General features: G+C 31.1%; 1 protein-coding gene across 1 annotated transcript; it reads right to left on the bottom strand.

Moving 5' to 3' along the window:
* Positions 1-295: 295 nt before the first annotated feature.
* LOC105155693 (NADPH--cytochrome P450 reductase) lies at positions 296-6,009 on the bottom strand. Its single transcript, XM_011071613.3, has 18 exons — positions 5,431-6,009; positions 5,015-5,074; positions 4,845-4,921; positions 4,644-4,701; positions 4,468-4,551; positions 4,326-4,362; positions 3,751-3,820; positions 3,450-3,647; positions 3,248-3,340; positions 2,913-3,138; positions 2,736-2,819; positions 2,480-2,631; positions 2,192-2,288; positions 1,856-2,005; positions 1,688-1,765; positions 1,480-1,602; positions 1,236-1,349; positions 296-766 (listed from the first exon to the last, which is right to left on the bottom strand). Exons 1-18 carry the CDS (start codon positions 5,785-5,787, stop codon positions 686-688), a joined length of 2,139 nt encoding a protein of 712 aa, XP_011069915.1. The 5' UTR covers positions 5,788-6,009; the 3' UTR covers positions 296-685.
* Positions 6,010-16,014: the final 10,005 nt, after the last annotated feature.

Below are 16,014 nucleotides of genomic sequence, written 5' to 3' on the forward strand. Positions count from 1 at the left end.
GTGTGCCAGTTGTCACCTACCATTCCCACTACGTTAATGTTATGCGATTTTGGTTGCTTCTCACCTACTTCCTTCCAATTGTATCGACACCCACCTCTTATCTACTCACTTTTTGCTTCATAATGAAATACCTTCTCTCACCAACCCTAAGATTTTCGCCATTCTTGAATTGTGATTTTATCACAAAAAGTACATAAAAGCTCGTCTTAACTCGACTCGACCTGAGTTAATTCAGCTCCCGTTGTAAAATTACAATAGAGCTCGTTATAAAGACAAGCGAGAAAGAGATGAAAAATTACACAAAAACAATAAGACGTTATATAATTATACATTGGTGCAAAATCAACATCGTGTCGTTAGAACCATCTTGCCGGTTCATAGGAAGATTACACAGTTACTATACCTAGCATTGTCTCGATCATTATTGTATATATCGTACATACTTTTATGTATATAAAGAAGAAGAAGAAACGAAAAAATCCATGGATAAACTAGCTGAAAGAATCAAAACCGGCTAATATTATGACACAGGGACTTCCTTTGTCGGGGTGGCAACTTAAGGCAGGTAGTCGCTGCACATTGCCTCCTCCGGCACTTCATACAGTGAACGTCATCGTCTCAACAAGTAGAGCTTCTAGTGATTTTAATGCCCACGACGGTTTTATTTCCCAACCGGGAGGAGCTATTACCATACGTCACGCAAGTACCTTCCGCTCATTTGCAGATTCTTCACCATGCTCTCGGCTTTGGAGCTGTCTAGAGATCCCTGAAATACGATAACGGAATTAGGTTAGGCCCGATATGGATTTTACCATCCGTCAACAATTTAGGCAAAATTTGCTTTAATCGGACTTTCTACTAATCAGACAAGTGTAGTTCAGTGACTGTGTACCTAGGCCGTACTAGGGGTTCCCATTTTGACCCCCTAAATAACACAGTTGGGACCATAAATTTCAAGAAAGAGAAAAGGGGTCCCCCTCAAATACGATTGTTTCTTCTTAATAAATGAGCAATCACCATCATGCACCACAACAACCAAAAAGGAATGGACAATCAGAGGACACCGCAAAATGGTGGGGAGGGTTCGAGAAGGTTTATGCAATTTTGACAACCACAAAAAGGATGTGAAGATGGTTCCACCAAGAAAACAGTGGAGTACCACGAAAAGGAAACACGTGCATCTAACAAGAGAAGAACCGTTGTAGATTTTTTTGGGGGGGCTTCAAGATACAAACCTGTTCTTGCACAATGGTGTGGAGAGTTCGGTGGACATCACGTGCCATGCCTTTGGCATCACCACACACGTACACGTAGCCTCCCTCAGAGATCATATTCCACACTTCTGAAGCCTGTTATTTTTCACCAGATGTTATTTAGATATCTATATCCACCAGCAATAAATATATAATAAAATTGTCACCGAGATATCAATAGTAAACTTAGTAGGAGAAAACTTGAGTTGAGAAAACGGTTCCATACCTTCTGAGCCATCTTGTGCTGCACGTATTCCTTAGTTGGCCCCTCGCGTGAGAATGCAAGAACAAGCTCGGAAATCACTCCAGCTTTGACAAAGTTATTCAACTCGTCTTGGTAAATGAAGTCCTGCAGAATGCAGCAAGTTAATTCCAAATCTTAAAATTGAGACAAATTTTAAGACATTTATGGAAATTCTCCATGACTTACTGACCATTTTACTGTTCCTGCATCCAAAGAATAATATGGCAGGGCCGAGTTCAGCACCAGATTCCTTAAGAGCTAACCTTTCCTGTAATATAACAGGAAATTGCTGCATTACTCTCGGAGAGAAATCGAATAAGGAGCAAGTATGTGCAAATATGAATGCTGTTACACAAACCTGAAGGAAACCCCTAAACGGAGCCAGACCGGTTCCAGGGCCAATCATTATTATTGGTACTTTAGGATCAGCAGGGAGTCTGAAGTTAGAGGTCCTAACAAAAATTGGTGCCGAGCTGCAGTCGAGGCTTTCCTCCGAGGGCACAGCATTCTGGTAATAGGCAGAGAGTGTTAAAGTTACATTAAGTGGACCTGATTGCTCTATACTATGATGAGTGATAAAGAGATGTGGGAAATGATTATTCTTTCATCAATGCATAAGTTTCATAGATCTACCAACAAATAATTTGCACTATCCCAGCAAATGTAATTGAAAACTTTAACCACGAATAAGTACCTTCATCCATGTGGAGCAGACACCCTTGTGGATCCGTCCTGTGGGCGTTTTCTCATACACCAAGGCACAAGTGACATGGATTCTTGATGGGGCAATCCTGGGAGAACAATAGAAATGATGAGCACTTTCCATTATGAAGCAAAAAATTCTCATTCATTGGCATTTTCCATTATGGAAGCATTGCTGAAAGAAGAACTACTCCAAATGTAGTTGGTACAGCAACTTTAGCTCAATTCCAAACAGTTCTCTCAAAAAAACAGCAAAAAGAAAAGGGAGATGAATACTCACTTTGGGGAGGATGAGATGGAATAAAATCTGGGCTGTAGGCGAGGAGCAACTGCTGCAAAGAAAACGCCAAGAGGTGGCTTGGCTGATGGGAATTCAGCCATGACCTCAAGAAGACTTCTCTGACCTGCAACTACATACTGTGCATATTCGTCCTGAAATACAGCAAATATACAGGTAAGAAGAACGGAAACCAGCCATTTCAGGAATTGAAGATAAAATTCTAACGTGCAAAGAAAAAAACTGAAGGCGTCCAAACCTTTCCAGCAGGGGAAGCAAGGTGTCTGAGCCGATCTGCTTCATTTGGATCAGAAGCATAAGCCGCCAATGCAATCAAAGCAGACTGGAAAAATAGATGGAAAATTGCCCCTTAATTCTTTGTTGCATACAAAGACAATTCAGTGAACAATCACAATTATGAAGGGATTCAGAATACCTTTTTGGGAGCATTCAAAAGATCTGCATAACGAGTTAGCGCGGTCCTCAAAGTGCAAGGAGGGAAGGGAGGTGACAAGGAGCTTCCACCGAGTGGAGTGCCGTCCTCTTTATCACTGTGCAGTGAGAAGTATGTTTGTGGAGGCAGATTAAGTAACCTTTCTGCTTCCTCCACAGTTTCTATCAAATTCTCACAGTAAACACCAACATGGTCCCCTGTTTCATACCTGAGAAATAGAAGATGAATTTAGTAAATGACATGCTTCTTCCATCTGCCACGAGTTCAAAGTCAGAATCAGTTTCTAGTGCAGCATGCTAAACAAACTAGAAACTTACGCTAATCCAGTGCCAGATATGTCAAATTCCAAGTGCGTGCAAGAACGATCAGATGCAGGAGTGTGAAGCTCTTTCTTCACAGCAACATTTACCCTTCAAGGAAAAAGCAAACAAACATTAGTTAAAGGGGAAAGGCCTGCCTGCTTCCATATTATACAAGAACAACCCAAAAAGAAATCGGAAAGACAGGAACGTTCAGTACCTGCAGGGATGCTGAGCATCATATACCGCATGGCCATTGGCATGACCATTGGCTGAGCTCTTGTCCAAGATTGAATCATCTACCTGGTCATAGAAAACAACACGATATTCCAAAACTGCAGCAGTGTATGGAGTAGTAACACTTGCATCATCCTCGTTGCGAAGCAATTTATCCAACTCAGGCCACACTAGCTCGCGCCTGTATTACCATATCAAACAAAATATTTTTACGCAATCATATGATAATTTAGAAAAGAAAAAAAAAACTCAACCACTGGAAGAATGGTTCTTAGTCTCAGTACCATGCGGTAAAGTCATCTTCAATGCATTGATCATCATCTCCAAGACCCACTGGGACAAGCCGCTGTCCACCTGAAATTAGGTTTTGCACAGGTAAGGTTACGGAAACCAATAGAGACCAGGGCCATGAAAGATCAACCATACAAAATTCCGCTTATATGTAATAGACCATCATCCAATTTCATGTTTACGATCAATCCAAGACATAGTAATATCAAGTTTACAGTGGGCAGAAATAATCTTTTGATAGAAAAAACCCAACAGCCGATCAGATGTAAAGGACTTCTTAATTCAACAACCATCTAGTTAAGTAGAAAGAAACTGTGTAACCAAAAAAGTGTGAAGAGTTGTAAGAGAATCAAAAGAGTAACAGCAGCGCAACTGAAAAGAGATATACATTAAGAAACATTCAAGAACTATGATCATAAGCACCTGAGAAAAGTGCAACTATTTTTCAGCATGGAAGGGAAACATAATTGTCTGAATACAACACTAGCACAGCACATACCATAGGGGACCATTTATACCAATTGTTAGAAAGAAATACTGAAAATTTCTCAAAAATAATTCAGCATACCTTGCTCAGCAAAAATTTTGTCCACCACTATTGCAATCTGCAATCAAACAAGCAAAATTTAAAACAAAGAACACATAAGTACAAAACCGAATATCAACTGCCACATCCTCGCAAACACGACAGTACAGATAAAGCCACAGACCTTGTTGAAATGTTCATATTGTCTGTTCCCAAGACCAAAGACACCATACTGGAGATTCTTAAGCCAGTCTCCTCTATCTTTCTCCTGCAACGCAAAAATCATAAAAATTAACACCAAAATAATCTCAACCTAGTGAGAAATCCAAGAAAGATTAACCATTATTTTAAATAGTTTACCTCTGTAAACCATTTGTAGAACCTTGCGGCATTGTCGGTAGGCTCACCATCTCCATATCTGCACCAACCAACCCTCAACCAACTCAATAAATGGACAAAAGAATATTATTTTTAACATATGATGTGGCACACCTATACACCAAGAAAGTATATAATTGTGCAATTAAGAGACGGTTAGAAGTTAAAAACAAAGGAACTTACGTGGCCAAGAAGAAGAATGCTAAAGTCTCCTTCTTCATCTTCTCCTCATACTCTTCATCATCAGCAGCATAATCATCCTATAGCGGATCAAGAAAGACCATCAAGAACACCTGAAGAAGTAAATCTGCAAGTCCAAGACTGTCTCTATAACCAGAAGCAGTAAAACTTACCAAGTCAACTACTTTAAACTTGGCCTGCTGATATCTTGCTTTAGCTTCCTCAGCGAGTGCCTAAACAACAAGAAATTATTTATTGATTTAGAATAGAAAAAGAGATTATCACTGCTGAAAGGTGCCGGCCCATGAAACACAATCAATAACAAAATCTCCCTTCATGATTAGCAATTTTTATGATATGATTTGAGGCATTTATGCCTGTATCCAATGATTAACTAGACCATTCTTGTAATTTTGAATTCAGATTCAACAACTACTATGAATCTTATATTTCAAGAAATGTCCTTATCAACTTACTTGAAAATTTCAATGATCCCCCTTCTTAGGGGGGAATTCCAATGTTAATCAATTTTTCTTTTCGCTTATTTGCCTTCAAATTCTTCAATAAAAAGTAAAAACACTTTTTTCACCTTAGCAAAGCCTTCAGCAGTGCCGGTCTGTGTCCCAAAAAAGATGGTAACTTTCTTCCTCCCATCATCAACTTCCTCCGGCTCCGCCGGCGCCTTGGCGACCACCAGCTTCGGCGGCTCCACCACCTTCTTTTTCGCCGATCCGGCCGCGCGCCGCCATATCAGCACCACAACACAGCCTATGAGCACAGCGAGGGATGTGGTGAGTATCATCATGAGGTCCTTGTTCTCCAACAGCATCGCCATCACCGCAGGCGGCGCCGCCTCCGAGGACCCGTTCAATTTGTCGAGTTTCACTCCTTTAAAGATCGCAGCCATCAAATCGAACGGGGAAAGCTTCTCAGAAGTGGTTTCCATGTCTTACGAACTGGGTCGGAGCTAGTTTTCCAAACAAAAACAGCGAATTACGAATCAACCGAACAAAGAATTCAGCCCTTCGCTTTCTTCAGAGTCTCTCCCTCAACGCGGGATTGGGCGTTCGCACGAAGCTAGACGAACTTCGTTGAGAGAACTTAGGTGGGTTAGGAGAGACTCTGACTTCTACGGAATGAGAGAAAGGCGTCGCGCGGAGTTTATATGGAGAGTAGAGAGAGAAAGAGGAGAGAGAGGGAGGGAGCAGCGAAGCAATACAAACGCCTACCAAACCAGACTGGTCAACCCACCTAACACTACTTAACCCTGGTTAGATTTTACAAATTATAATTTTTTTTCCTTTTTTCCCCCTGATTTTAACCAGTCAATTATTCCTCCACTTAAACACTAAAATATACTTATAATGTCTTAGTCTAATAATTACGATTAATATCGAGACCTTATAATCAAGTTTAAAATTATGAACTCGACTCAAATTCAAATATATTAGTATTTATAATTTATTTATCATTTAGTGTTGTATCGATTAAATCACGATTTATTATAATTTATTTTTTATTATTTTTAATATATTAATTAAATCTATAAAAACATTAAAAAAAAAATACCAAAGGGTACCTGTCGGAAAATCAGTCAGATTCTAGGACGTGTATTGTTCTGAAAAATCAAATATGCTCGTGCTTGTTTTGTCTAATCATTAAAAGTTAAGATCAATTTTTATTTTATAAAATTGGTGAATCTATTGACTCATTCAATATATGGTGTACGTATTGGATCAAATAATTAAAATCTAATTAGTTATGCATGCAACTACAATTGAATAAATAAAATAAATTATTCAATACTCGACTGTAATTTATCGATAAAAGCTTGTATGAGTTGAATTCATTGACCTGAACTAATTGCTTACTTGATAAATCTTTTTTCTGGTTGGAATTCGATCCGACTAGCGTAAAAAAATAAAACATATATTTGAAAATATTAAATTATTCAAATTTGGTTAGTGTTTGATTCAATTAAAGTTTATTTAAGCTCGATTCTATCAATAACAGAACCAGCTTCAGACGCAGTTTTGCAAGATTGATAATAATTTAAATGAACTCGAACAATAATGTGTTTGATGTGTCTTCGTTTATTTATAGCCGTGCACGTAATACATTACAATTTAATAAATTTATTTTTAGATTAATTACAATTACATTCTTTAAATTTGACATAATTATAAATATTCTCTTAATGCTTGAAAAATTACCAATACGTATCCGTTATGTTTCCATTCATTTCTTTTTGAACCGACCAAAATTACCAATATAATTTTAACTATTTTTCAATTTTTTTGTATTTTTTATGGACTAAGTAGATAATTTGTGTTTATAATTTTTTAAAAAAAATTTATCCGCATCGTCTGATTTTTTTAGAATTTTTTATTTTAAAATATATATATATCAAGAGCAAAGTTGACAATTTCAGCCCTCCATTCAAAAATTTTATCCAACATCATATGGATATTTGTAACTTTTTAAATAAAAAGAGGATATCTATAATTATGTCGAACCTCATGAGAGCTCGATGTAACTTACACCTCTTTTTATTGAAGGAATTTGTAGGCATTCTTTCCTTTTCTTTCATTAATTCTTCAATATTATATTAGTATATGTGACACGCTCAAATATGTATGTTCAATTAATTTTAAATTTTGAAAAATAATTATTTTTTAAAAAATATATATTAATTGGATAATCTAAAAAATATAAAAAAGTTAGGAGAAAATAATTGAAAAGCAGTGAGAGAAGAAAAGGATATATGTGTAAGTTGAGAAGACTGAAAAATATAGATTAATAAAATAATTTTTTAAAAAATAAAAAATAACAAATCAAAAAATTAAAGACATAAACATAATATTTTTCAATTATATAAAAGAATGGATCGTGTTATGATTTTATTTTTTTATATAAAGCCTTTTATTTTTTAAATGAAAAATAGTGAACTATTATTTTTTTATTTTTAATAAATCGATTACAATCATCAATATCAAATATTTAAATCTAACAATTATCGACAATTACAAGAATCATATACTAATTATCAATATCAAATAACTATATTTAATCAACACATACTATTAAAATAGAATTACACCTATTATTAAAATAAAATAACATCATATACATTAATTGGGTCCGAATCTATAATCTTAAAATTATAAAATCCCAATTCACCGATTAAAATAGGCATCATCCACGTAACATTTATTTCATTGGATATATATATATATATATATAAACAATTATAATATTTTAAATTTTATACTAAATAAAAGTTTAAAAAATTCACATGCAAGTCATGACTCATGATTCAATTGATTATTGGTCCTCCATAAATATTTAAAAAATATTTGCGATCAATAAATAATTATAAATGAATGAATGGTAATGAGCTATATGTATACAAACAAAAAATTGAATTTCATACATACAACAAGAAATAATATTTATGGGGTAAATTACAACATAATTTTTTAAAATTTGATGTAATTACGAATTTCTCTTTATTGTTTAAAAAATTACAAAATATCCTCCTAATGTTAAATGAAATTATCTTCGATGGATTTCTGAATTTATCAATTTTACTCTTATTGTATTTTTAATTTTTAATAAATAATTAAAACTGCTATAAAAAAGTCAGACGAAATGGATGAAAATTATTAAAAATAAAAGTTTATCCACTTAGCCCATAAAAAAATATAAAGAATATTTAAAAAAATTATTATTATTATAATTCATAGTCCGCAAGGACATTTTAATCAGTTTACCACAAAAATGGATGGAAACCTAATAGTGATTAACATCATTGAACTAATTGTTAGACAGCCATTAAAATTAGGGAAGTATTGATAATTTTTCAAACAATAAGAGAATATTTATAATTATATCAAATCTCATGAGATATCGTTGTAATTTACCTTTATTTATACGAAGAACTAGTTTATTATGTAGTTAATTAGAATCAACTCCCTTTATAAACAAGAGAGAGAGAGAGAGAGAGAGTATTTTGTGGAGATAGAGAGAGAAATAGAGATAAATAAGTGTGTATATTTGAATTTATTTTTGAAAATATAAGTATTGCTTGTTTGATATTGTGTTTTGGTGGACAAAAAATTACTATATATTTTCATTCGTGTATGTTGTATATATATAGATATATATATATATATATATACGATAAAATACAACTGCCTCTCATGAGATTTGACATAATTACAAATACACATCGTTGTTTGAAAAATGACAAATATCCCCCTCAAATGAAAAATAATAATGTAGCCCCTAGACAGTGAAGTGGATATTACTATTTTACCCTTATTGAATTTTTTTTGAGAAAATAAAAAAAGTATCTAAAAAATAAAAATTTGAGGATGGGTAAAATAAATAATCTAGATAAAATATTAGTTCATATAATTTTTTAGAAAATTAAAAAATATATATAATTATAATTTATAATTCAAAAGGGCATTTTGGTCAGTTCATTACAAAAGTTAGATGAAAACCTAACGGAATGGGCTCGTTATTAGATGGATGTTAAAATCAGGGAGGTATTTGTAATCTTTCGAACAACGAGGAGGTACTTATGATTATACCAAACCTCAGAGGAGGTAGTTGTAATTTATCTTATATATATGTATACATATAAGTATTGTATGTTTAATATTATATTTTGAAAAGGTAAAAGTCACTACTCATTGTCAAATCATGTCTTTTTGTATATATTTATGTATCTAAGTGTGTGTGTGTGTGTACTTATGTCAAATGAGAGAAAAACACCAGGATATGGTGTTTTTATATGAGGACAAACATTGAGCATATTTTGGCGCATTTCGAAGATGACTTGAAAATGAAATCAAACATAAATTCTTTTTTTTTTCCCCAACAAAATGGAAAGACATGGTGACACCCTACAAACCCTCTTATGATCATAATATATGCGTTGCATGCTAATAGCTAACTTATTGTCGTTAATAACCATTCATGATTGTGTCTGCACCACATGCGCCAACTAAGGTGATAATTGGTCTATTGTCGCTAATAGTCAATAATTAATGATGTGGGAATCAAAACACAAGTCATGACGTACGTTCAGAATCTTTGCCATGGATCTGAATCCACATCATGGGTGTGGCAACGTTTAATCTTAACGACTATGCCACAATGATTCGTGGTTGCAATAGTATATAATTATTACAATCTTCAAATTCGTTGGGAATTCTAACTCAAATCGAGTTTAATCGAACCTAAATCAATTATATGGTAAGTAACAATATACTTACCGTGTGCATAATGTACACCTCAAGAAAAGTGTTTACATAAAAAGTGTATTTGATTTGGTCAAACATAGTTTAGGTAAGAATTTTTATTTGCATGAAAAAACTTAATCCAAATCAGATTTGATCGAACATGAACTAATTATTATATTGTATATGAATATTTAATTAATTATTACTGACATAAATATTAAAGTTAAATCTAAATAAAAATAAAAATGAAGCATAAATTCATATTTGAACTTAGAAAATAAACCTCAGCAATCAAATTTTCAAATGAGAAACTCTTTGAATTTTGAATTCATTATTTTAATAACAATAACAAACACGACTTCAGTATAATAATAATAATAATACATAATAATAATAATAATAATAAAATAAATACACGATTACATCACTGTTATTGGAAGTAGCATTCTCTCCCATTCATTGGCTTTGACTAAATCACCCTCGAGTTTGGAAACGGAGTTGCACTTAACCATGGTAAACGAGGTATGGGTGGTGCTAAATTAAGGCATAATTGGGGTCCTGAAATCTCCAAAATGCCCTTCTATGTCTTCTACTCAACAGGAATATATTTAAGTGAAAAATGCCCTCGTGCGTCGCGTGTGATCGTGCACTCCCTGGATCAATCGGCCCACTCATATTCGACCACCTGTCCGGCTAAAATGTTTTCTTGGCCACCTATTTAACCTTTTTCCCCAATTTGATTGAGATTTGTTGTTTCCCCGCCACACAAAATATTCATGGAGGTAATTTTATCAAACATAAACATTATACATATACACACTAATAAACAATTAAATTGAGCATACGATGCTTAATTCAATCGACGAAGTTGATACCTTATAACTGTTAGATTATCTAATCGTACCCCATCGACATGTAATTATTGTTCTATTTATCTGTGTACTTTAATAATAATTATTGATTATTTATATTTAATGTAATAATTAAATATCGATTGTTATATATTGAAATAATGATGTAATTATAATTAATATACTTGAACAAAAGTTGTATTGGCTATATAATGAATGTGTTGTTGTTTTTGTATCGGATGAAAATGCCGAAAATAAGTAATATTATATATATATATATATACATACAAATAAAGAAAAAAAACCTAAGATTGTCGACGGGACATGCAATTACTCGTCGTGTTGGAACTAGTATTCGATTTTGCTGGAATTTCATAGTTTGATAAGACACACATAAGTTTCCCGACTACTACTAACATGGAATGGAAGCAGGTGCATTCAACACGACTCTACGTCTTTTTTTCTATGAAGCATATCTTTAAAATAAAATTATAAAATTTCAATCAAAATAAATAATAATTTGTGCAGTTTGCTTCCGATTATGAAGGGTGAGTACACGACCCTTCACAGTATCTAATCTCACTTACACTAACGAGGGCATATACCATTCGCTGAACTTTTTGTCTGAGCTGATAATATTGAATGTGTTGTTATTACTCCACATCGAAAAATATAGAAAAAGTACTGAAGTATATGTTAACATGTTATAAAGTCTAATAACAATGCATTTTGTAGGAAATTATAATTGAGATCAAGTTGATCGAATCTAAATCAATTATATGGTAAATATAATATATTCGCGTGTGATTGATATACAATTTAAAAAAAATAAGTATTATACTTATTTTATGATTAATTTAATTTATTTAAATCTAATTTTGGTAAGAATTTTTCCGCATTGCATCGTGCATGTTAGGGTTTTTGTTTTATGTACTTGCGCGATGTCATGTCAAAAAGACAACGAATCAATTAATTGATGGGATATAAATACACACACTCACTTTCGTGCTAGCATGTACTTTTTTCCTCAAATTTAGAGGACATCAAATCCAGCTAGGGATACTCCAATGCTATTTCTCTTTTAAAAAATGAAGAAAATATAAAAATATATATTTTTTTGGGGTAAAATATACGTTATCTCTTAGAACTAGTCGTCATGTAATATATATGTATAAACTAACAAATGTAATATTTACCCCTAAACTAATAAATGTAATACTGACCCCCTTGTTGGACAAAAACGCCCCTTATATCTTAAACAATTATATTTTTTTTCAATATATTTTGGTATTTTGCACGTTGAATCATCACCAAATTACTTTTTAATTAATTTTTTTTTAATAAGTGAAGAATTTAAATTGAGAGTGTGTTTGGTTAGAATGAAAAGTGGGAGTATAGAAGTGGAAGTAAAAATAAATGTATAAGAGATAATTTGGTGTCTGGTTAGGAGGAAGAGATAGATGTGAAGTAAAACTCAATGTATATGAAACCCTTTCGGAGTCCATTTTTGTTTTCGTCTAAAATTGAACGGGAAAGTGGAAGTATAAGGCCAAAAAGATAAAAAAAAAAAAAAAAAAAAACTACATAATTTCTATTTTTATTTACTCTATTGCACACATATATATCTATATATAATTTTTCTCCAATTCTTTTCACCTTCCTGCTGATAATACCTACGTAATTGTCATATAAAAGACAACAAAATCGCTGAAAACTAATACATGGAATTCAACAATCATGCAAACAATCTTATTAGTAATTTTTATTTCATTTAAACTACACAGTTTAGAATAAATGAACAATACTCATTTTAATAAATATTTTTATTCATAAAAGTATTCTTATTCTTATTTGATAAATATTTTTATTAATAAGGTTTCTAAAATTTTGATATACTAAAATTATATTAATATAATATTAATTTATTTATTTATTAATACAAAATAAAGGAAGAGCTATTTAGTAAAATTACAAAAATTGGTCTTTTCTTCTTAATCTGTTTTACTCATATCAAACAAGGAAAATCATTTGATATTTACTCCCCTTTCAACCATAACAAACAATTTGAAGAAAAACTATTATACTTTTCCTCCCCCTTTCACCTCCCCTCCTCCTTGCACTTCCATGTTTCTCTCATTTGAACCAAACGAACTCTAAAGGTGGAATCTACATTAATATATATATATAGTAGATATACAATAAATATAATATAACCAACAACTCGTATATGCTTCCTAAAAGAAATTGACAAATATATATGCTTAATTAAAAGTTAAGTATTTTTAGAAAAAATAAATAAATATATTTTATTTATATATTTTTAAAAAAATATATTCAAGAAATCAATATGTAATTACTCATTTTTATCTAAAAAAATAAATAGTTAATAACTTAATTTTATTACCAAATTAATAAAATATTTTCTGAAATATTTCTTTTGTAATTACTTAATTTTTAGTTTGTAAAAAAAAATTGATCTATTTAACTCATTAATTGTATTTTACTTTAAGAACGTGTTAATTAAACTTAAAATGCAAAATTTTCAGCAAAAAGAAAAAAAAATTCTATGAACTAAATATATATATATATAAGGGCAATATTGTTTAAAGATTTAATTTTAGGGGGAAAGTGTTACATTTATTAGTTTAATGAGATAAATATTTCATAACGAATAATTCAAGGGAGGCATATGAAATTAGTCATGCTCACGATGTGGGTGAAAGAGTGTGAGTATGATATTTCACACCCTTACTTTTTATAAAAAGGGGGATAATTATATTTTAATTTTTGAGATTTGATATAACTACACATAGACTCTTAATGATTTGGAAATTGCATTTAGTACCCCTAAGATTTACATTTCGTCTAATAAATAGATCGATCCGTTAATCAAAATTCACTAAATTTATTGTTATTAACAGTAAAAAATTAATATTTATCCTTAATTGACTTATTACAGGTCAAACAAATCTTTTGTGATTAAACTATTTTTATAACAGTTAGTCACATGCATTAATGTGTGAAGGTGTATAAGAGTAATTTGATCATAAAAGAATTTATTTGAACTGTAATAAATTAGCAGCAAGTTAATCAAGGGTAAATATGAAATTTTATCTATTTTTATATTAATATCATCAAATTTAATAAATTTTAATTAATGAATAAATTTACTGATTAGATGAAAACAAACATTAGGAATACGAAATATATTTCAAATCAATCAACCAAATCTCAGTTGACCCGATACATAATACGTTTATAAATTCCGTCGGACCCGACAACATATGCACCACAAATTTGTTCTTTTCATGCCGACTATATTTATTGCATGCTGAGTGCCGACAAACCAACTAAAACTGTTGGTCCAATCCCTATATATTTAATAGCACTTTTATATTCTGAATCTTTCTGTATTTTTTAATTAATTAAAATCGCATATTAAATTTTAATTATCAACAATTAAAATTATAATTATTAATATTTACTCACGTATAATTACATATAAAAAATCGAAATTACTTTTCGGATAACTCAAACATAATTTGAGGAGGGTTAGATTAGATTTATATAATAAATTTTAATAATCAGCAATTAATATGTATTAATTATCAATATAAAAATACATATAATTAGGCAATAATTACTATTAAAGTGGTGTGATTCGACCCCATAAACTTTTTGTTTTCGTTTTGGGACTTCAATTTTACTAATTAAATTAAAATTTATTAGTTGAGGAGGGTACACCAAGAGATTAGAACTCTACACCACTCGAGTTGCTCGATCACTAAACGCATATTAAGTTAGATAAATTCTCATTATAATAAAGATAATTATATTTTCCTCGTCCGATGTTTGATGAAATTACACGTAGATTTTGTGTGATTTGAAAAATTATATCTAGTACCCCAAAAAAATTTGTTTCCGTCCAACAAACAGGTTCATTCATTAATCAAAATTCACTGGATTCGTTAATATTATAAAAAACAACTGAATGAATATTGATATTTATTCTCGATTGGCTTATTACGGAATTATTATATATTAACCAAATCTTTTATGACTAACTAGCCTTATAACAATGAAGATATATATATATATATATACCTTTTCGCATGCATTAACGTGTAAATAAGTATAAGGATAATTTGATCATAAAAAGTATTTATTTGACCTGCAATAAATCAGTAACATGTCAATCAAGGGTAAATATGATTTTTATCCATTTCTTTTGTTAACATAATCAAATTCGATAAAATTTGACTAATAAATAAACTTATTTATTAGACATTAAAACAAACCTTAATAGTACTACATATAATTTTTTTCAAACTATAAAAGTTTTACGTGTAATTACACCAAACATCACGGAAGGTCAGTGCAATTATTCCTATAATGAATTATTTACATTAAATGAGATAAATACCCACACATCTAACAAGAATCAAGCCCATAACCTGAAGCTCATGAGACCTCAGTTTCAACTATTAAATTAAGACATCATTAATGAATTTAATCCGATCAAAAAAATATACATATCATAGACTTATAGATGGTGGCACAAAAAATATCCGAGCTAACATTAAATATGTACATAAATATATTTATATGACACTGATTTTTTATGTACATAAATATATTTATATGTGTAGCATATATTTACACGATACATAAGCTATTATTAGATAAATACATACAAACATAAATAACACAAATATTTTTTAGACGAGACATATATAATTATGAGGTTTGAGCCTATGTAGTTCATTTAATATCGATGATGATATTTTTCACATAGTCGGTTAATTTATTTTATTTTATTTTTTGTATTTTTGGTGGTTTTTGGTCATAAAATTATTATTTTTTTAATTAAATCCAGTACTTTTAAATATTTGGTGCAGAAATGTACATATGCTTATATCAAATTTATTTATCAAATGGTGGAAAAAAAACATTGCTTTTTACCCTATTTCTATTCAAAAGATTGTAAATTAAATCCAATATATAAAATATGTATTTTCAAATAGGAAAAAGTATTATTTTAGTCCGCTAAGTATGACTAATTTTAATTTT

This window comes from Sesamum indicum, linkage group LG2, assembly GCF_026168435.1.
Source record: "Sesamum indicum cultivar Baizhima isolate 11 linkage group LG2, ASM2616843v1, whole genome shotgun sequence".
In the NCBI taxonomy this organism is placed as follows: domain Eukaryota; kingdom Viridiplantae; phylum Streptophyta; class Magnoliopsida; order Lamiales; family Pedaliaceae; genus Sesamum; species Sesamum indicum.

What these genes read in the sequence shown, in the direction of transcription:
- LOC105155693 (XM_011071613.3), bottom strand. Translation starts at nt 5,787, where the DNA reads ATGGAAACCACTTCTGAGAAGCTTTCCCCGTTCGATTTGATGGCTGCG. An exon ending in GATGCTCAGCATCCCTGCAG is followed by an intron (nt 3,341 to 3,449) that starts GTACTGAACGTT and finishes TTTTCCTTGAAG; the next exon opens with GGTAAATGTTGCTGTGAAGA. An exon ending in ACACCATTGTGCAAGAACAG is followed by an intron (nt 767 to 1,235) that starts GTTTGTATCTTG and finishes ATCGTATTTCAG; the next exon opens with GGATCTCTAGACAGCTCCAA.